The sequence below is a fragment of the Sus scrofa genome, chromosome 15 (assembly GCF_000003025.6).
Source record: "Sus scrofa isolate TJ Tabasco breed Duroc chromosome 15, Sscrofa11.1, whole genome shotgun sequence".
Classification (NCBI taxonomy): Eukaryota; Metazoa; Chordata; class Mammalia; order Artiodactyla; family Suidae; genus Sus; species Sus scrofa.
In genome coordinates this window covers 54,295,411-54,317,850 of record NC_010457.5, presented here as the reverse complement: position 1 = coordinate 54,317,850, position 22,440 = coordinate 54,295,411, and the positions used below count along the sequence as shown (strand labels likewise).

Genomic DNA, 22,440 nt, shown 5'->3' with positions numbered 1-22,440 from the left:
TCCACAAGCAGAAATTCCCTACCTCTAATTTTAACAAATACATTAAAATGTTCCTTCTAAAAATGATTAACTACAATTAAAATTTCAAGTTACTTACAAGGAATATTTCAAAGTGTCATCTAATTCCATGATAGCAGCCTGGTTCCCACAACGATAACAGTAATTGGGTGCACTGAAAATGGTAACAACGTTCCGGTCATGACACCAGTTGTATCCCTGCAGCATTTAAAAATGTGTATTGTCAGTATTTCACCATAAACTGTGTCGACAAAGGTTAAGCTTAGAAAACTATACTCAAAACTGTTTACAAGTTTTCTCTGGAAATATAGTCTCCTGTCTTACCTTATATGGTGTTCATCTGCACTGAACACTCAACTTTGGGCAGAGGGTTCTGTTACATGGAGCTCAGTAACTGTTTTTATGCTTAGTCTATGCTTGAGATCTGGGCTAGGATGTGTATTCAAATTTCTCCCACAATGATGTTTTTTCCTCATAAATTGTGTCAGTTTTTGTTTTATATATTTTGACTCTGTTACTATGTAAATAGAAATTTAGAATTATCTCCTCCTAGGAAACTGGACCAATTTTAATCAGCAAAGCTCTCTTTTTATTTCTAAACATACTTTTGCCTTATATAGCCTTTACTGATTCATATTATTAGCTATATTTTGGATATTTTAATCTAATTGATATACTGATATACCATTTTCCATCTAATTCTAGTCTGTAGCATATTTAAAAAAAATTCCAAATAACAGGTGAATTCTGATTATTTACCCAATTTGAGAACCCTAGGAAGCAGGGTAGTAAAATTTTTCATCCAAATTTCTTATGATTATTTGATATAATTATATTTGTCTTTAACATACAAAGATACAGCTTTTTTCTTTTTTTTTGCTTTTTAGGGCTGCACCCACGGCACATGGAGGTTCCCAGGTTAGGGGTCAAATCAGAACTGCAGCTGCCAGCCTACACCACAGCCACAGCAATGCAGGATCCAAGCCAAGTCTGCAACCTACACCACATCTCATGGAAACGCTGGGTTGGTGACCCACTGAGTGAGGCCAGGGATCAAACTGGCATCCTCATGGATACCAGCCAGATTCGTTTCAGCTGCGCCACAATGGGAACTCCAATGAAGATATATTCTTGATTTACCATGCTGCCACCCCCTCCTGCCTCAATTGGCTTAGTGACGTGTTCTCTAACATCTTGAAGGCACTCCCTGCTGGTTTGGAAGGATCATATTCTATTTAAATTCTTTTCCTGTTTAAAAAATAGTAACATCGAAGTAGAGAAGTCTAGTACGCATCACCTTAACTAAGTGATCCAAGTTAACACCACGAGCAGTGGGATAGCCCTCACGACCTGATATGATACAACGAGAAGGACACAACATTGAGCTGTGGCATGCCGCTCAAAATGCACACCCTGATCAGAAGGATACATCAGCCAAGGCACAAATTAAGACATTTCTACAAAGTAAAATGGCTTGTAGTCTTCAAAAAGTCAAGATTATGCAAAACTAAGATCTGCGGAATTATTTCCACATCAAAAGGGACTGAATACAACATGATCCTGGATTAAACACCCACATATACAATTAAATTTTTCTATAAAGGACATCAGTGAGATAATAAAAATGTGAATAAGGTATTTAGATAATAGTAGCATAGCAATGAAATTTTCCTGTGACAACTATATAGAGTGGTTGTGCAAGAGGATGTCCTTAGTTTACAAAATACACATGGAAATTTGAATATAAAGGGGCATCTCCCTTGCAACTGACATTCAAACAGTTCAAAAAAAGTAATGTGGGGTAGGAGGAACAGGAAGGGAGAGACAGAATGATAAAGCAAATATTAAAATATCTATCTTTGTGGAATCTGAGTGTAGGATACAAGGAAATGTTTTGTTACTATTTTTTCAATTTTCCTCTAATTCTAAATTAACTTCAAAAGTGAATTATAATTTTACTTTGGCCAACTAGTCCTTTCATATTTGCTTAAACCAGCAAAATTTTTTCTCCTTTCATTTAGGTAATGAGGAGGAATGTTTCTGACATTTTAATTCACTTTTTTTTAAAGCATTGGTTTTATTTTATTTGCATTTTAGGGCTGCACTCACGTCACGTGGAGGTTTTCAGGCTAGGGGTCAAATCAGAGCTACAGCTGCTGGCCTATGCCACAGCAACAGCAGCGTGGGATCCAAGCTGTGTCTGCGACCTACACCACAGCTCACAGCAATGCCAGATCCTTAACCCACTGAGCAAAGCCAGGGATTGAACCCACAACCTCATGGTTCCCAGTTGGATTTGTTCCCGCTGCGCCACGACAGAACTACCGACATTTTAATTCATGAACCCTTACTATGGATACGTTTACTTGAAATAGAGATCATCTTATAGGAAAAGGACATACCTCCATTACCAGTTGGTGAGCACGAGAAACCAGTGTGAGGCCATTGGCATGGTTAAATGTTTCAGAAATATCTTGTCCAAATGTGTAGCCAGCACCACGTGGTGAGATGCCCCACCCACCACGATCATCCGGATCCGACCATAAGAGATCACACATTGGGCCCTAACCAAGAAAATGAAGTACGTGGTACAAATTATTAGTAGTCATGTTTAACTAATCTAGCTGTACCACAATGTGGTTGTATTTCTCTCTTATTAAAACTAAGTTTACCTCATGTGGCACTTCTTGTAAACGATCCAGGGCTCTTATATGATCCAGTGTATCTATGGATGGAGAGAGGCCACCATGGAGGCAGAATATCTGTTTATGAATTTAAAATGAACTTATTTTATTAAATGCTAAAAGACAATAGAGTAAAAATAATGGCTACATGTCAATACCAGTGGCTTTTCTTTACAAAATAATGTTTAATAAACTTATAAAATACAATACAAAAACACATTATTAGAGAGAGCTATTAACATTTAAATATACTTCTTTTTTCTTTATAATCCTAGGTATTTTCTATAGTGTATTTCCCCCTTTCCTGTTACTGGTTCCAACAGTTCAATTTTCTAGAATTTTCTAAGTACATAATCATGTTGCTTGCAAAGAATATTTTCTTCTCAATGTTTATACCTTTTAGTTCTTTTTATTGCTTAGTGCACTGGCTAGGACTTCCCAAAACAAAACTGAATAATACTTTTTTCTTCTAGGGTGGGGGGAATATATATATTCCTCCATGGATTCTATGTTAAGAGATAATACAAGTTTTAGAAGGCAATTTTCTCTTGATTTTGATGAGTTTTTTTTCTCCCTCTTTTTATGGTTGTACCTGTGGCAAATGGAAGTTTCTGGGCCAAGGACTGAATTGGAGCCACAGCTGTGGCTCATGCCACAGTCACAGCAACATGAGTTCCAAACCACATCTGTGACCTACACTGAAGCTTGTGGCAATGCCAGATCCTTAACCCACTGAGCAAAGCCAGGGTTTGAACCTGTATCCTCAGGAGACTGTCAGGTTCTTAACCCTCTGAGCCACAATGGGAACTCCTAATAATTAATATAATTAATTTATAATTAATATAAATTAATAAATAATATTTATTATATTTTATTATAAAATAATTTCATCTATTCCCCCCAAATTTACTGGAATAAAGCTGTAACTGTTAACTGTGACATGTAAATGCCTCCAAACTTACAGCAATACCTTCTTAATCCTAGTGTTTTATGTGGCCTTTTTCTTTTTTTTTTTTCTTTTTTTTTTGTCTTTTGTTGTTGCTATTTCTTGGGCCGCTCCCGCGGCATATGGAGGTTCCCAGGCTAGGGGTCGAATCGGAGCTGTAGCCACCGGCCTACGCCAGAGCCACAGCAACGCGGGATCCGAGCCGCGTCTGCAACCTACACCACAGCTCACGGCAACACCGGATCGTTAACCCACTGAGCAAGCGCAGGGATCAAACCCGCAACCTCATGGTTCCTAGTCGGATTCGTTAACCACTGCGCCACGACGGGAACTCCTATGTGGCCTTTTTCTACATCAGTTTTGGGTATTGAATTTCTTTATTAGACTTTCAGAAACTGCTTCTGGCCATATTGTTCAACTGCATTTCTTGGTATCCATTTTTGTTTTTATCTTTTTTTAAGTTTATTTTACTGTTTCATTCCTTCCTTTTGCTTTCTAGGGCTGCACCCAAGGCATATGGAAGTTCCCAGGCTAGGAGTCAAATTGGAGCTACAGCTGCTGGCCTAAGTCACAGCCACAGGAATGGGATTCAAACCACATCTGTGACCTACACCACACCATAGCTCATGGCAAAATCAGATCCCCAAACCCTTGAGCGAGGTCAGGGATTGAACCTACATCCTCATGGATACTAATCGGATTTGTTTCCACTGTATCACAACAGGAACTCCAACTGTTTCATTCTTTAAATATTCATTTCACATTTCTATTTTTCTACAAAATAATCTATAAATAAATGCATTTCCTCGCATTTCATTCCTTATTTACATCCAAAAGTTTTGGTTTACATCATACTTTTTGGTCCAGTCATTTAGAAGTGATTTTTGTGTTAGTATCAGGTTGTGAAAGTTCCCAAGGAGGTCGATTTTTCATTTTCATTTATCCTTTTCTATTTAATTTCTCCTTCTCCCCCTGTCTTTTTAAGGGCCGCACCTTAGGCATATGGAAGTTCCCAGCCTACAGGTTGAATCAGAGCTGCAGCTGCCGGCCTACGACACAGCCACAGCAATGTGGGATCCAAACTGTGTCTGGGACCTACACTGTAGCTCACGGCAACTTAACCCACTGAGCAAGGCCTGGGATCGAACCCGCATCCTCAGGACAGCAGTCAGGTTTGTAAAGCCACAACAGGAAGTCCTCTCTTTAATTTCTAACTTAAGTTTTGTTCTACTACTTAGAGTCAGAGATCTTCATTTAACACATGATATATAAACAGATGGAAAGGAGAAAAGTGAAAGGAAAATGGGAAGGTGGAGAAGGAGGAAAGGAAGAACTTGCTGGTCTCAATGTACATAAAACTAACCCAATTCCTTGTTCTGAAACTTTAAGGGAAAGAGAGAGAAAAGTCCAAGGAGATGCAGAAAGAATGCCATGTAAACCCAGACTACAAATTACTAATCAAAATCCTTTCCTACTTTTATCCACCCTCACATACACACCTGTCCATCTACTAAAGCTGTAAGTGGAAGATAATCAAATAGATCTGTAAAATATTTCCAAACATTGGCATTTCCATACTTCCGCAGACATTCGTCATAAAAGCCATATACTTGGGTAATTTGTCGGCTCTCGTGGTTTCCTCTCAATATTGTAATGCGTTCTGGATACCGCACCTTGAGGAAAAGCAAAAGAAACCCATGGTACATATTTTTATTAGTGTTATGTTTTGCCCATTATCTTCAGACCCATTTCTGTCTTTTCTTTTGTTTTTTTAGGGCCACCCCATAGCATATGGAGGTTCCCAGGCTAGTGGTCAAATTGGAGCTACAGCTGCCGGCCCACACCACAGCAACCAGGGGTCTAAGCTGCGTCTGCAACCTACACCACAGCTCATGGCAACACCAGATCCTTAACCCACTGAGCGAGGCCAGGGATCGAACTTGTGTCCTCATGGATGCTAGTCGGACTCGCTACCACTGAGCCACAATGGGAACTCCTAACCTCAGACCCCATTTCTTTAAATGGCTCTTTCTTCTTCTTCTTTTTTTTAAAATGGCTTTCTTTAAATGCTATTTCATTAAATGTTAATTCTTTTTCAGAATAAAAAATTTTTTCATTCGCCACCAGGTCCTCTTTAATCTTTAAAATAATTTTTAATAGTCATTCTTCATCATGTACTCACACTCCCCTCACTGAAATCCTTATTAACTGATACCTATATTACTATAATAAAATTGTATCTGATTGTCTCTAACATCTTTTTCATCCTCAGACTACCACTAGTCAGTCTTTCCAGAACACTGACGTTTTAATGTTGAAGGGACACAGATCACAAATCTGGACCCAAGACAAACTCTCTACAGACCAACTTCTCCCTTCCTCTTATTTCCACAGGAAGAGTGTATTTGCCAACAAAACACAAAAACAGGCCCTGACAAATCTGGGCAAGATTATAAATGTATTTAGTCTCTTTTTCATAACAAAACATACAGACATACTTTATGGTATACTATTTAGTTAGGAATGTGTCTGATAAGAAGTATGGAAATGCATCAGATTTTGTAAACCAAAAAGCTGCAAATGCATACTTCATAAATATTTTACTAAGCATCCATCATGGGTCCAATACTAAACTCAGTGTTCAAAACTAGGTGCCAGGTCTGCACAAATACAATACATGAATTCTGCTGGTTAGAGACTAATTTCATTAGGAGGTACGAGAAGTAAATAATACGAGGCAATACACCACTATGTAACATAAATAAAGGATGGGAGAATGAGTTTCACAATCATTTAGAATAGAAGGAGTAAAACTAAAATGGCTTTATGGGAGAAGGAGGACTTGAGCTGAGTCCTGGCAGAAGTGGAAAGAAATCAGACAGAGTAATCTTTTGGAGAAGCCAGAGAAGGAAATATTTGGAGACAGGCAAGAGCACTGAAACTCTTTGATTTGAGGCAAGGGGTTTATGCTACCACCTATTAGCAGCAAATTCAGGCTAGATGGTAGAGGTCCAGCCAAAGAATGTGAGCTTGACTCTACAGGGAACATGGAATCATTGGGAACATTGAAATAACAAGATGCAAGTGTTTAATGAGAGAAATTTAATCCCGTAGTACATGCAAGGTAGATTTGGAGGGGTCAGATCTTGGAGACAGAAATATTAATTACCACACTATTGCACTAATTAAAGTATGAAGTGATAAAGATATGCATTGTATGACAGCAAAGAGAGACACAGGAATGACAAACTTTTCAAGGCAAGAATTAAAAAAAACCTTGTTAAATGACTCTATACAAGGGAATAAATGGCTAGATGTAAAATCAACTCTTAATTTAAAGGCTATAAAATAAGTGGATCATAAACTAGAACAGATAATACGCAATGCCACCACTCTTGCCTTTTGCCAGCTTAAAGATCAAATAAAGGAAAACTGAATTTCATTAATCATACCTTTAATGCCACAAGAAGAGTCACAGTCTCCACCGAATAATAACCTCTGTCTACATAGTCACCCATGAATAGATAGTTTGTGTCTGGTGATTTTCCACCGATTCTAAAGAGTTCCATAAGATCATGGAATTGACCATGCACATCTCCACAGACCGTAACTGGACAACGAACCTCTTGCACATTTGATTCTTTTGTTAGAATTTCCTTAGCCTGTTTAAAAAAAATGAACAATTAGAAAGTATCACAGATTTGAAGGCATCGTTTCTTGTCTATTAAAAGAAAATCTGGAGGGAAAAACCACCTGAAATGTACATTTTAAAATCATAAAACTAAAACCAAAAGAAGATATCACTTTATACCTACTAGGGTGGTTAAATAAAAAATTATAAGTTTCTTTTTTCTTTTTCTTTTTCGGGCTGCACCTGCAACATATGCAAGTTCCCTGGCTAGGGGTCAAATGAGAGCCACAGCTGCTGGCTTATGCCACAGCAATGTGGGATCCAAGCTCCATCTACAACCTACTGATCTACTAACCAGTGTCAGTACAGACTGATACAACGTGAATTTTAAGAGCTAACTTGTCAAATCCCTTGAAAATCTGCAGATTTTGACTTAAACTGCACTGAATTTACACACTTGGAGCAAAAAGCACTTTAATCAGCCTTTCCATTGATGTATATGATACTGATCACCATTTATGCAGGAGTTCCCTCTCTGGTGCATTGGATTAAAAATCAGACTGCAGCAGCTTGGGTCGCTGTAGAAGCTTGGGTTTGATCTCTGGCCTGGTGCAGTAGGTTAAAGGATCCAGCACTGCTGCACCTGTGGCTCAGATTCAGTCCCTGGCCCCCAGGGACTTCCATATGCCACAGATGCAGCTATTAAAAAAAAAAAAAAAACCCAAAAAACCCCACAAAGCTCTGTACCATTTATTCAGATTTCCTTTATTTGTTAATCAACTTGCATAACTAAGAATGTCTACTTGTTGTTGCTTATAGGGTGTAATTCAAGATAATTTATATCTGATATTATGCTGGGATTTTAAACAATTACTTGTTCACATAATACTCTTGCAACTTGAAAACTTTAATAATTCAGAATCTGAGTTCCCACTGTGGCTCAGTGGTAACGAACCTAACTAGTATCCATGAGGACTTGGGTTGGATCCCTAGTCCCATTCAGTAGGTTAAGGATCTGTCGTTGCCTCGAGCTGTGGTGTAGGCTGGCCAGCTGCAGCTCTGATTCAATCCCTAGCCTGGGAACTTCCACATGTTCATAGATTCTCCTGGATTTTCCATATATGAAAATATATTTTCCAAATATAAAATGACAATTTTTTTTCTTTTATGAATCTTATAGTCACTAGTATATTAAATCTATTCAGGCTGCTATAACAAAAATACCACAGCGGCCAAATTTCTAACAGTTCTTGAGGCCAGAAACCTAAGATCAAGATCTCCTAAAACCCAGTAAATTCTTCTGATCTATAAATGCCATAATTCCTTAAATTCTGGGGACTTCTGTCCAAAGATGGATTACTTTATTTGTTGAATTTCCTATTTCAGATACGATTACTTGTTTTTTAAAAATCGTGTTTGTCTGTTCTTTTTGGTTTCAATTGCATCCCTTCTGATTATAGTAAGTCCTTCCTTTCTAGAGACAGTTATATTTTGTCATGTCTAATTATTTCTCTCATCATTAATTTTCACTATGAATTTTGCCCTCAATTTGTTTCCTAAATCTCTATTCATCTCATTGTGCCATGCTATTGTTTTGAGCTTCTTTTATTTAAGTCACAGTGTGTTGTTCTATAACTTGAGCATATGTGAGTAATTTTCTCCTGTTCCTTGGATGAGGTTTGCTTTCTTATTTTGGGTTCTTGGTATCTTATTTCCAAGCTACGTTCCTTTTTTGCTTGCTGGAACCTGTCTGCCATGCTGTTCTGTGTTGCTGAGCTTTCAATGGAAAGCTTCTACCTACTCCAAGAGGGAGAGTGAACTCTAACGTGCTTACCAAGTGCATTCATTTCTGAGGTTTGCTGGGGCTTCTCCTGTTCTCAGAGGGGAATACTCTCAGGTTCTGACCATGTTCCCTAATCAATGAGCAGTCCTGATGCAGTCAGCTACCTCAATGGCAGGTCCGACTGCTCACTCTCCATTTCTATGATTTCTCTAACAAAAGAAGGAAGGAGACAAAGATCCCACTTAGCTTTCTTTCTCCAGAGATCTGAGGAAATGATGAAAACCCTCTGGGTTTTGTTGACTCAACCGCATGGCTTGGAGTGGTGGAGTACAGTGAGGAGGGGTGCCACTTTATGATCACCCTTTGTGTCAGCAATGCTACAGGCAGGAATGCACATTTTCTTCAGAAAACACTTGTCTACAGATAATGAAATGTAAACTGATCTGAGGAGTTCCCGTAGTGGCTCAGCAGTTAAAGAACCCAACTAGCATCCATGAAGATGCAGGTTCGATCCCTGGCCTTGAGCTCAGTGGGTTAAGGATCTGGCGTTGTTGTGAGCTGTGGTGTAGGTCGCAGACACAGCTCAGATCCAGCATTGCTGTGGCTCTGGAGTAAGCCGGCGGCTATAGCTGATTAAACCCCTAGCCTGGGAACGTTTGTATGCCGTGGCTGTGGCCCTAAAAGACAAATAGACCAAAAAAAAGATCACTATAAACTGATCTGAGGCAGAAACTGCCTAACCTCAATATCCACTCACCTCTTTTTCTCAATAATTTAAATATATTCAAGATAGCCATGTTCCCAGATAAAAGACTACATTTCCCAGCTATCTTAGTACAGGTTGCTAGAACAAATACCAGACTAAGGGAGTTCCCGTCGTGGGGCAGTGGTTAATGAATCCGACTAGGAACCATGAGGTTGAAGGTTTGGTCCCTGGCCTTGCTCAGTGGGTTAAGGATCCAGGGTTGCCGTGAGCTGCGGTGTAGGTTACAGACGTGGCTTGGATCCCGCATTGCTGTGGCTGTGGCGTAGGCCGGTGCCTACAGCTCCAATTCAACCCCTAGCTCGGGAATCTCCATATACCGCAGGAACGGAACGGCCCTGGAAAAGGCAAAAAGACAAAACAAACAAACAAAAAAACAAAAACCAACCAGACTAATAAGGTGGCTTAAACAGCAAATATTTATTCTTCACAGGTCTGAAGATAAGGAAGTACAAGATGCAGGAGCCGGGTGATCCAGTTCCTGGGGAGGACCCTCATCCTGGTTTGCCAAGGAACGCCTTCTTGCTTTATCTTCACAGGGTGTTGAGAAAAAGGTTCTCTCTATAGTGTCTCTTCTTATAAAGGGCAATAATCCCATTCCTGAGGGGGTCTACCCTCATGACCTAATTACCTACCAAAGGCCCCATCTCCAAATACCATCACACTGGCGACTAAGCATCACATAAGGATTTGGGGGAGGACACAAATATTCAGTCCACAGCACCAGCCCCTCATGCAGCTATGAATGGCGATAAAACTAAGTTCTGGTCAGTGAGATGTAAGGAGTGTTCTGTGGGAACAGGAAAGTTTCCTTAAGGAGGGTGTGTGCCCTTCATCACCCTCCCTCCTGTTTCCTGGAATGTATATGGACTCTAGGAGCCACCACTGACCGTAAAGACGAGGGCTGCTCCCTATAACCTCTGGACTGCTTGCCTCGGGATTTTCCTGTACACAGGAGAAATGCTGAGACCTTGGTCAAGCCTTTATTATATTGGATTTTCTGTTATATAAACCACACTGACCATTAACTGATACACAGTTACACTACTGTACCAAGCAGCTCCACTGCCAGACATCTACACTATGAATAAAATCAGATAAATATGTATGGATATAAGGAATGACTGGCTTTTCAGAAAAAAAAAAAAACCTGGAAATTATAAATGTACTGAATAATTAATAAAACAAATATGATACATATATAGAATGGGATACTAAGTAGACTTTCAGAATGTTATAGAAGTATATTTGACATATAAATAAAGGCAAGTCATAAAACCATAAGGTCACTTGTTTAGTAAGGAAAACTATACAGGAGTTCTACACCAAGAAGCCGCTCTAGTAATTTTTTTTCTTTTTAGGGCTGCACCTGCAGCATTTGCAAGTTCCCAGGCTAGGGGTTGAATTGCAGCTACAGCTGCCGGCCTAACACCACAGCCACAACACTGCCAGATGCGAGTATCATCTGTGACCTACTACACTGCAGCTCACAGCAATGCCTGATCTTTAACCCATAAGCAAGGCCAGGGATTGAACCTGCATCTTCATGGATACTAGTCAAGTTCTTAACCTGGTGAGGCACAAGGGGAACTCTGTTTTAGTAATTTTTAGATATAATCAATCATATTAGGTTCTTCAAATAGCTGGTTCAGATTGCAGGGCCAGAGTATTTACAGCCAAGGCAGTTGAGTCAAGCCAAAGAATTATGCATTGGGGCACAGAAAAGTCCTTAATATAAGAACCAATTTACAAAAGCCAAAACCCAAAGTGAAAAGGATCCTACATAAAAGCTGAAGACAGAGAGAACAATTAGCAGAGGTCTTTTTCTGCAATGGAACTAACAACTGGAAAAAAGTCATGGCGAAAAGCTTAAAAAAACTATGTCATCTGCCTAGCAAGCATCAAGTAATTTGTTTTTCAAGTCAAATGGGGGCAAATAACCAACACTTTGCAGAAATATTTAAAAGAGAATCTTCAAGTCAAGTAACGTTAAGAATTTAACAAGCTAATCCTACTAAAGAAAAATTACCAAAAACAGAACAAAGATTATTTAATATGTAATATCCTTACGGACAACAGTTAGCAGGCTGATAAACCCGTTCACCCTGATGTACAACATACACAATCACTTGATATATCCAAATATTCCTGAAGAGTAAGGTTCAGGTCTTCACATAAGAAATCTGTGCCATGTGTCCGTGATAAGCCAGACACCAGAGGTAGAAAGAGGATCAGGTTAACTCTCTCAAACATACTGGCTTTGACCAGCTCAACTAAACACAAACTTCTGTATATAGAAGGAGATAAAAGAAAAATCCAGGAAAATATTTACAGCCCACAAGATACAATTACTGACATCTTCAATACAAATATATTTGTAGAATAAATTATAATATGACTCAAAAAAATAACTGATTTGGTCAATCCTAATTTAGAAGTCAGAGTTTTGAGAAGACCAAGAAACTATTTATATAAAAGCATTTGAAAATATAAAGCTCTGAATTAGCCTTGTTTAAACGGTTAAATGACAGAAAGGTTTTAACTATTTTTTATACCAGTTGATTTAAATTGTAATTTAAAGTTCTATTTTTCTATATTTTAACACCAAAAAGTTAGTTTTTAAGTCTAGATAAGGAGATTGTCACATTGTAACAATAAGACTAAGTTTTGTTGAAAAACTTTTTTTTTTTTTAAAGCAAGGTCAGGGATTGAACCCACGACTTCATAGTTCCTAGTCAGATTAATTTCCACTGTGCCACGCCAGGAACTCCGAAAAACTGCTTTTATTCACTTACTGTGAATTAATGTAGCAGTTCTCAAGGTGTGATCCATGGGCATGTTCAAACATAATGGACTAGTTATTGCTGTTTTTAAGAAATAAATATGGTTTGGGACTGGCATATGCACACTGAGGTATAGAGAATGACTGGTCAATGGGGACTTGCTGTACAGCACAGGGAACTCTACCCAATAATCTACAAGGGAAAATAATCTAAGAAAGAATGGTATGTATATGTATAACTGAATCACTTTGTTGTACAACAAATTATCACAACATTGTAAATCAACTATACGTCAATAAAAATTAAAAAATATTAAAAAATAAATGTTTTAAATTGCAGTTTTAATTAAATGTCAATAATATAATCCACATAAATAAAAGCTCTTAGCAGTCCTTAAATTTTAAGAGTATCATAAAGGGGTTTTGAGACAAAAAAGCTTGAAAATCAGTTATACAAATGTATCTGTTCTGTTCACTTACATGTAACATGAAAGATAAGAGTAAGCTGGTTCGCATTACTGCAAAGATATGAATCCTATTCACTTCAACTTGTTTTCAGTGATTATTTTGTCCTATTACACCAATCCAAAATACTCATGTTAGAATATGTAAATCAAAATCACAATGAAAATCTCTATACACATTGTAGGAATCACAAAAAATGTTAGTTTATCTCCAGAGTCATCTATGCCAACTGGATGCACCTAGCTCATACCTTTAACCTGAAGTGACTCTAAGCAGTAAGGACAATGGCAAGTTCTATTTCCACACAGGTGTTCTAGAATTCCAGAATGCTTTTTTCTGGCCCCACCCATGGTATGTACAAGTTGCTGGGCTAGGGATCAAACCTGTGCCTCATCTGTCATCTGAGCTGCCAGAGACACACCGGTTCCTTAACCCACTCTGCTACAGTGGGAACTCTCCAGCTTGCCCCTTTTTTTTCTTTTTAGGGCCATACCCTCAACATATGGAGGTTCCTAGGGTAACAGTCGAGTTATAGCTGTAGCTGCTGGCCTACTCCACAGCCACAGCAATGTCAGATCCTTAACCCACTGAGCGAGGCCAGAGATCGGACCCAACTCTTCATGGATACTAGTCGGGTCCATTACCACTCAGCCACGACAGGAACTCCTCCCCAGCTTGCTTTTGATTCTCGGCTGCTAAATATTCTTCAAACAAATGACATTTCTGCTTAAATTAGCCTGGTAGACTTCCAAGAGCTATGAACAGTGTAGTCTATATATTTTCTCTTTGCCTATAATTAGAATGTCTTCCAAAAAAATGAGTTCTCCTCTCAATTTAAATCTAATTGTATAACCCTAAGACCTATCTTCCCTTCAATTTATTCATTCAGACTAGGTGTCTAAGAGTCTGTATTTCTCTAAAAATGTGAAATCTTTCACATATGTAATCTGAAAATAGCTGTTCTTTTCCAAATTCGAATTCTCTAAGGGTTGATTCTTAGTTGTGTAACAAAATATATTATTTTATTATCATTTTACTGAAATATTCTTTTTTTTGATAGTGGTGGGGAAAGGAGACAAACTGGATTTCTTTTTCTCACATAACAAAAAGCCTAGATGTAGGCAGTGCTGGGCTGGTGTAGCTTCTCAAGCACCATGGGACAGGCAGACTCTTTCCCCCTGCTTTCTCTCATCATTCATAAACAGAATTGCCGTCTCATGGTCACAAAATGGTTGTGTGTCTCTGGGCACTGCATCTGGTATCTTAGTGAGAAGGGAGAAGGGACAAAGAGCCAAAAGGGCACGTGCCAATCTAGTCCAGATGTCTCACTGGCCAGCTGAGACACATGCTCTCTGGTGCCCCAATCAGTCACTGGGATGAGGGCAGAGCTGCTCCAGGGTGAAATTCCAATCAGAACTGCGGGAATTTTAGAGATTATCAAGCATCTTCTATAGGGTCTGTCAAACAGCTCAGAAATGTCCAAGATCGCAATGAAACAACACTTTTACTAAGTTTATTCCATAAGATACTTTCCCAATTTTGTTCAGAAAACAAAAACAAAAACTGAGAAGCACACAAATCATTAGGGTTCAGCTGGACCTGATGTCTTCTATTTATTATTAAAGAAACCCCACAACACTCACCTGATGGTTTCAAACCTGCTTCATATAGGACCATTATTATCATTACTGTCTTACTTTAAATATAGAAATAAAAAGCACCAAAATGTAAATATTATCCAATTCAATTGTTCTTTTAAGGATATATGGTTATCTTCCCAACAGTGGTTTTACAAAACTATGAGGATGAGTTAAGACAGATGATATACAATGTACTTGTGTGTGTGTGTGTGTGTGTGTGTGTTTGCTTACAGGAATACTTGCTGAGCGCTTATCTACATAGCAGTGAAGAAAGTGCTTTGTCAGGCCAGAGCCACCCCCCTCACATTTTTATCTTTACTGTACAGATCCTGATGTTTTTAAACACGTGATTTATAGCCTACACTCTTTACTGTAATATGATCTTACTGTGAGATCACGTTCCCTCAAGGAAAAATGTGCTGGACTGGCATACCTAATGGAATTCTCAATGTAAAAGCCTTTGTGTGTCAGGGTCCCCAAGACCATCCACAGGTCTGGTGGTGATCCACAAAAGAAAACCAAAGAACTCAGTAGAGCTATATTCCTGGCTATGACTTATTCCAGCAAAGGATACAAAGCAAATTCAGCAAAAGGAAAAGGTGCATTGGGCATGGCACAGTCTTGTGTAAGTTGCTAGCCCTCGCCCAGAAGAGGTGCACAGAATGCACCTACCGCCTGCCTGCAGCAAGGAACTGTGATTACACGTGTGAAACCAGTCAGTTACAGGGAAGCTCATTAGAGACTCAGTGCCCAAGATTTGTAACTGGGAACTGCTCACATAGGTACCCTCTGCCTAGCATGTACCAAAATCCCAGACCCCAGAAGGCAGGAACGTGTTCAGCATAAATCTCATTGTTCACATCAACAATTTAAGCCCAGTTAGCCATTCTTGACAGGGAACGAGGGGAAGCCTCGTCAAATCCTAGTTTCCAGACAAAGGCAACCTTAAAACGAGGCCTTTCTGTGGACAGTGGTCTTAGGACCGCTATGCTCTACCCTCTGCAATTCTATTTCTATATGTAGTTCTCATTAGTGGGTTTTTTTTGGCCATGCTTTCTGGGCCAGGGATCGAACCCGATTCACAGCAGCAACCTGAGCCGCTGCAATGACAAAGCCAGATCCTTAACCTGCGGTGCCACAAGAGAACTCCTCATAAGTTTTTTTTTTTTTTTGCTTTTTGCTGAGGGCCACACTCTCAGTATATGGAGGTTCCCAGGCCAGGGGTCCAATCAGAGCTACAGCTGCCAGCCTATGCCACAGCCACAGCAATGCCAGATCCGAGCCACATCTGCAACTTATACCACAGCTCACGGCAATGCTGGATCCTTAATCCAGTGAGCAAGGCCAGGGATCAAACCTGCAACCTTATGGTTTCTAGTCATATTCGCTTCCACTGCGCCACAAAGGGAACTCCTCCTCCTAAGGGTTTTTTATCGTGACTTAGCCCCCAAAGTTTAATTATCTCTAAAGCTCTGGTAGACCAAGTTTAAACTATAAAGTGAAGGACTGTGGTGATGGCAAATGCCACGTGGCACAGATGCAACCAGGCAGAAAGCTGTTATTACTGCACGCACTGCTGTATGCCTATCCGTTCAAACTTAGTTCCTTCTCACCCATTTAAAACATATTCTTTCTTGGTGCTATCAAGTCAAATCTAGCTTAGGAAGAGAACTGAAAAAATGAAGCTTTGGGAATGACATTCACATAAAACATTTTCCCTCTACCCATGTTTTAAGAATCAGAATACATAAATGTCAAGTCTCCCCTGCCTCTCAACAGGTGACATTCTATTTCTATTTTTGTGTTGGTGCCCACTGCCAGAGCCATAATACCAAAGGCTACTTATTTGGTTCTGGCAGAGTCAGTATACAAACATTTTTCTTCCCCCCTCTATTTACCTATAAATAATCTGCTATAAAACATTACAGGTTGGTAGATGCAAACTATTACTTTTAGAATGAATAAGGATAATGCTATCCTACTGCACAGCTCTGGGAAATATATCCAATCACTTATGACAGAAGATAATATGAGAAAAAGAGTGTGTATATACATATGTATACTTGGAGACTCCGCTGTGTAGCAGAAACCGACAGAACACTGTAAATCAACTGTAATAAAAAAATGAACTTTTTTTTTATAAAAATAGGTTATTGATATTGACATAAAAAAAAAATCCTACAAGGAGAGGAAAATATAAGTAGCGTGGCCTGTCCTATAGTTATAAGGTTCTTCCATGAATGAAAATTGACATTTTTGGCTGCACCCACAGAACATGGACGTTCCTGGGCCAGGGACTGAATTTGAGCAGCAGCTGCAACAACACCAGATCCTTTAAACCACTGCACCTGGCTGGGGATGGAACCTGAGTCCCTGTTGCTTCAGAGACACCACTGATCCTGTGGGATTCCCACAGTGGGAAATTCTGAGGTGCCCACATATTAAAAAAACAAGTATGTATTACTTTTTCAATCTAAAAAATAACTTTTTAAACTTCAAAACAAATTCCAGATGGCAATAGCTTAGTTATAAAAACAACCACAATGGTATATTCATATAAGGGAATTTTACTCAGCCAGGTAAAGGAATGAATTACTGGTACATGCTATAACATAGATGAATCTTTAGTCAGACATAAAAGATTACGCAGTAATTCCATTTATATAAAATGTCTACTAGAAGAGGCAAATCCACAGAGACAGAAAATACATCAGTGACTGCCAGAGGATGGGGAGAATGAGGAGTGACTGCTGATGGGCACAGGGTGATGGAGATGTTCTGGAATTATATGGTGGCAATAGTTGCAAAACTTTATGAATATACCAAAACCACTGAATTGTACACTTTACAGGGTGACTTTTATGTATGTAAATTATATCTCAACTTAAAAATCTATATGAGGGAGTTCCTGTCGTGGCGCAGTGGTTAACGAATCCGACTAGGAACCATGAGGTTGCGGGTTCGATCCCTGCGCTCAAAATTTTTCTAATTAGGCACTTTTTAATCATCAGAATAAAGATCTGCTAGCACACAAATAGGCTCAATTTTCCTTTCTACATATCATAACCAATTCTTCAGTATAAAAGTTTATCACGTTGAGTCAAAAAACTTCTCTTCCTGAGACTCTACCAAGAATTAAATATAGTTCTGGTCACCAAATGTCCCGTTCGGTGCCAACCCGGCTCTCCGGGCACACCACCTTTCTAAATTACTGTGCACACTGCTGTTGCAGGAACAAATCGCAGATATAATCTCTCTACGCACAGAAGAGGTGTCAAGTGCACAATCAGCTTCAAAAGCTGGACTGCTAACTTAAATTCATTCAGAGCTAGTAGTCTTCTTGGAAGGCATGTCTTAACCATCTTATGCAAACATTTTTTCTCTAGACAGAAATTCACCTAGATGACCAAACATAAAATGCTACTCAAACCCATATTTTTGGTAGTTATTCTCCAACTGGCATTAGAATGGGTTTTACTTTTGCCACTACCTAAAAATAAGGCTTTTTTTTCCCCAGTACCATTCTGGTCTCAATTTCAGCTGACTTCTCTGAGTTAGCTTCTGAGATAACTTTTGTTCCGTTCACTGCTGTATCTCCAGAACATAATAAACACTCAGTAAAGAGCTGTTTGAAAAAATAAATGAAGGCATTCCTGCTGTGGTGCAAGGGGATTGGTGGTGTCTTGGGAGGGTTAGAACGTAGGTTCCATCCCTTGCCCAGCTCACTGAGTTTAGGATCAAGCGTTGCCACAGATGCCGTGTAGATCTCGACTAAGGCTCAGATCTGATCTCTGGCCCCGGAATTCCATATGCCAAGGGGTGGCCAAAAAAGAAAAAAAAAAAGAAAAAAGAAAAAAGATGAATTCTCCTGTGGTGCAGCTGATTAAGGATATGGTGTTGTCACTGCAGCAGCTTGGGTCACTGCTGTGGCTCAAGTTTGACCCCTGGAGTGGGAATTTCCACGTGCCAAGGGCATGGACAAAAGAAAAAAAAAAGGAATTTAATTTTGAGGGAGAAATCACCACCATACGATGTTAACTTTCTATACAATAATATTGCTAATAGATTCCACAAAATCATATTAAAAAACCCCTAAAATCTAGTCACAAAGAATTAAAAAGATATTTGTAATTAAGTATGACCTTTAATTTTTTCTTATATTCTTTCTACATGCCTATCATTCTTGACCTGGAAGGGTAGAGCAAATATTAAGTAGACCAAGTGAGAAAGACAGTTACTTCACAAAATTACTTTGTGCTTCTGTCTGTCTTACAGGTAGGAGTCAGAGGTGCCAAAAGACTGGCAGCTATTAAGTTGCAGAGCTAGGATTTGAACTTGGCTGGCTACTAGAGTTCATTATTAACAAACGCTGCACTTGGCAGGAAAAAGGAGGGCAGAAGTAGGGATATAAAATGGAACTCTAGACTAAGGGAGAAGACAGAATACATGTACCACAGAGATTCGCCACAGTTGCCAAGGGGCTGCCACCGTCACACTTCTCCAGTCCACTGGCAATCCATCAAGGTGGTGGAGGACCAAGACAAATGACTGGGAATTTTCACTTAAAAATTCATGCTTAGTGGGCAAGTACAAATATTCAAAGAAAAAAAGTAAGACATAAGGTTAGATATATCTCAAAGGTCCTAGGGATTGGTAGTTCAATTCAGGAGCTAAAGTTAAAATAATCTCTCTGGACAAACACAGAAAGCTTCCTCAAGTGATTAGGATTCAAGTGTGGTTGAGGGGTAGAATATTCTTCTCCAGAAGACATCTTAAATTTATTAGAGAATTAAAGGGAAAAACTGATTCAACTGCCAACTTTGTCCATAACTTCAAGTCTTTATCTACTGTTCACAGTGAGGTGAACTGACTCAGCTAATTTCAGAACTGAATGTTTCACCTGACACTGGAGCCTAAGAGAGCGTGAATTAAAATGTAAATTCTAAGACATGAAATTACAGGTTATCACACAAGAAAACTGAATGTGGAACTTGAAGTGGTAAGTAAACAGCCTGTTTCAGGGAAACAAAAATACCATTTGCTTGGCAGTTCTATTTACAGAAATACACTCCTGTGTTAACAAATAGTTATTTAACAGACTCACAGATACAGAAAACAAACTTATAGTTACTAAAGAGGATAGCGGGGGAAGGGGGTGAAGAGGTAAGTTAGGAGTTTGGGATGAGCACACAAACACACGACTATATATAAAACAGGTAAAAACAAAAATGTGCTGTACAGCTCAGGGAACTTTATTCAATATTTTTGTAATAGCCTATAATGGAAAAAAAATCTGAAAAAGAATACACATATATGTGTGTAACTGAGTGACTGCTGTATACCTGAAACTAACACAACATTGTAAATTAACTATACCTCAATTCTAAAAAGTTACATATGTATGTAGACCCTAAGCAACAATACATGTAACTAAAAACACTATTCTTGGGAGTTCCCACAATGGTGCAGTGGGTTAAGAATCTGACAGCAGCAGCTCAGGTCTTTGCAGAGGTCCAGGTTTGATCTCTGGCCCACTCAATGTGTTAAAGGATTTAACTCCACAGCTACAGTTTAGATTTAACCCCTGGCCCAGGGAACTTCTATATGCTTGGATGCGGCCATAAAAAGGAAAACAACAACAACAAAACAGCTATTACTCCTCCATTCCTAAGATGCTTAATTTTAAGGGTGTGCTATAAACAACATTGACAAAATCTTTCCTTCTTCAATGCTTTTCGGAGGCATCCCGGCTTACAAACACAATGATCAAGAAAGTCTTATGGGTCATGGCTTAAAAATACAAACCAATCAAAAGCATTAAAGAATAAATAACTTTGTTACTCCTTCATATGAACCTTTTTACATAAAAATGTATTAATATTATTTAGGCCAAAAAAAAGGTGGAATGAGAAAAATAAACTGTAAAATCTGAAATAATTCGAGGTTAAGAAAACAACGAATATAGGACTCAGAAAGTGGCCTAAAATCACACAATCAACAGCGACTGTAAACAGTTAATTGCCTGCATATTTTACTACTTTTTGGAAAAAAACAACTTAAATATGTAATAGAAATAACTTTCTGAAAAGTGTTACCCTGCACGTAAAACACGTACCCATTGATCATTTCATGCAAGCAGTGTTGCCAAACTTAAGACTAGCCGTCCTGTTTCTGAAAATCAACATTTTTGCTTCCAGAGAGCTTCTCAATTGAAGAAGACCAGTCACCATCTGTCTCAACCAAAGTCAACTTCTATTTTAAAAATCACAGTCCGCCATCACACCCACCTCTCTATAAACAAATGCTTGATACATTTCAACTCGATGATTTCTGAAGGACCGAGTCACCTGAGAAAACGGCTACGTTTATTATATCAAGGGCCTTGAGATTCACAACGTCCAGGTTCATTTTCAACTACGAGATTGCCTAGATTACCCTGCCAGCCAGCTAAAGCGCGGATTGCTAGTCCGCACGGAAATACTGGAGTGTCAGCAAAACCCAGAAAACAGTCGGCGCCCCAATCACTCCAGGAGTGGATTCCGGGTGCCACGTTGCCCCCGCCCACCTACCCCGGACCCCTTAGGCCAGGACTGGGAGCTTCCAACCCCAGCCGGGTGCTGGGTCTCCAGGGGGTCCAGGAACAGCCCGGCTCCTCCCGGGGGAGGCTGCCCGAGTGGGAGACGCAGCCCCGCAGGTCCCAGACGGACGCGCCGGACAAGGGACAAGCAGGCCAGGAGAAGAGGTGGGGGGGAGGGGGGGAGGAGAAAGGGGGAGGGGAAGGAGGGGGGAGGGGAGAGGAGGGAGAGGGGAGAGGATAGGTCCCAGCCCCCACCCAGCCTGTCGCACGCCGGCCGCATCTCGCCAATTTTCTCTCTTACCTTTTCGCATAGGGTCCGCACTTGGTTCTCATTAAGCTGTTTACACTCGTTCAGCTGCTCGACCCACTGGTCCAGCTCCTTGGTGAACGCCTTGTCGTCCATGGCGACCCGAGCCCCTCCCCCGCCGTCTCCCGCCCCCCTCCCCGCCCGCCCTCGCCCCTCGCGCCGCTCCCCTCGCCCGCCGCCGCCAGCTCCCAGTGGGAGAGGAAGGAGTGGGGGAGCGCGGCCCCGGACCCCGCGCCCCGCCCGAGCCCCGCGGGCGGCTCCTGGCGCGCGGCCTTCGGGAGACCCCCGCCCGCCCTGGCCCGCCGGGCCGCGCGCCCTGGGCGTCACTGGAGGGCGCGGGGAGGTGCGGGACTTCCGCGCAGCTCCCGCCGGATTATGGCCACTTGCCGCCGCCGCCGCCTCCCGCCCGCCCGCTGCTCTGGATTCCCTTGCCCCTTCTCTCTCGCTCTTTCTTTCCCCTCCCTCTGGGTTTCCGTCATCGCCCGGGCATTTCCGCCGGGAAAAGGTTAGCAGGCGGTGCCGCCGGAGCCCGGGACTCGAGGAGGGGTACAGCGCCCCCGTGTGGCTCGGCGGAGAAACGGTCCCTTTCCCTTCCATCTTGCACTTTATCGACCAAGCTCTCCCAGTTCTTTCTTTACATAATTTTACGCAAGTCTGTACCCACTATAGTTTCCTGCAGTGCTTTTTTCCCCCTTTTTTTCTTCTTTTTATTTTAGCGTTCTGTAGAGGGGATTGGAAAGCTTGTCCCCCTCCTTGACAACATTGTCTCCTCAGAATCTATCACTCTCCCATAGCAGGTGGTCAACATTTGTTGAGAAAAAAAATAAATTCTTTCTAGTCTTAC

General features: G+C 40.4%; 1 protein-coding gene across 2 annotated transcripts in view; it reads right to left on the bottom strand.

Moving 5' to 3' along the window:
• PPP2CB (protein phosphatase 2 catalytic subunit beta) overlaps window positions 1-22,065 on the bottom strand; it is a 29,435-nt gene extending 7,370 nt beyond the window's left edge. The window contains exons 1-6 of one of the 2 annotated variants that reach the window (XM_021075810.1): window positions 21,591-22,065; window positions 7,101-7,310; window positions 5,148-5,321; window positions 2,691-2,780; window positions 2,421-2,582; window positions 98-216 (exon numbers count right to left, since the gene is read on the bottom strand). In XM_021075810.1, coding sequence (XP_020931469.1) covers window positions 98-216; window positions 2,421-2,582; window positions 2,691-2,780; window positions 5,148-5,321; window positions 7,101-7,310; window positions 21,591-21,692 — 857 coding nt within the window. In that variant the 5' untranslated portion in view covers window positions 21,693-22,065. Of the gene's footprint in view, window positions 1-97; window positions 217-2,420; window positions 2,583-2,690; window positions 2,781-5,147; window positions 5,322-7,100; window positions 7,311-9,113; window positions 9,139-21,590 lie in introns of those variants that run through there. The other variant, XM_021075811.1, reaches the window with a different exon arrangement.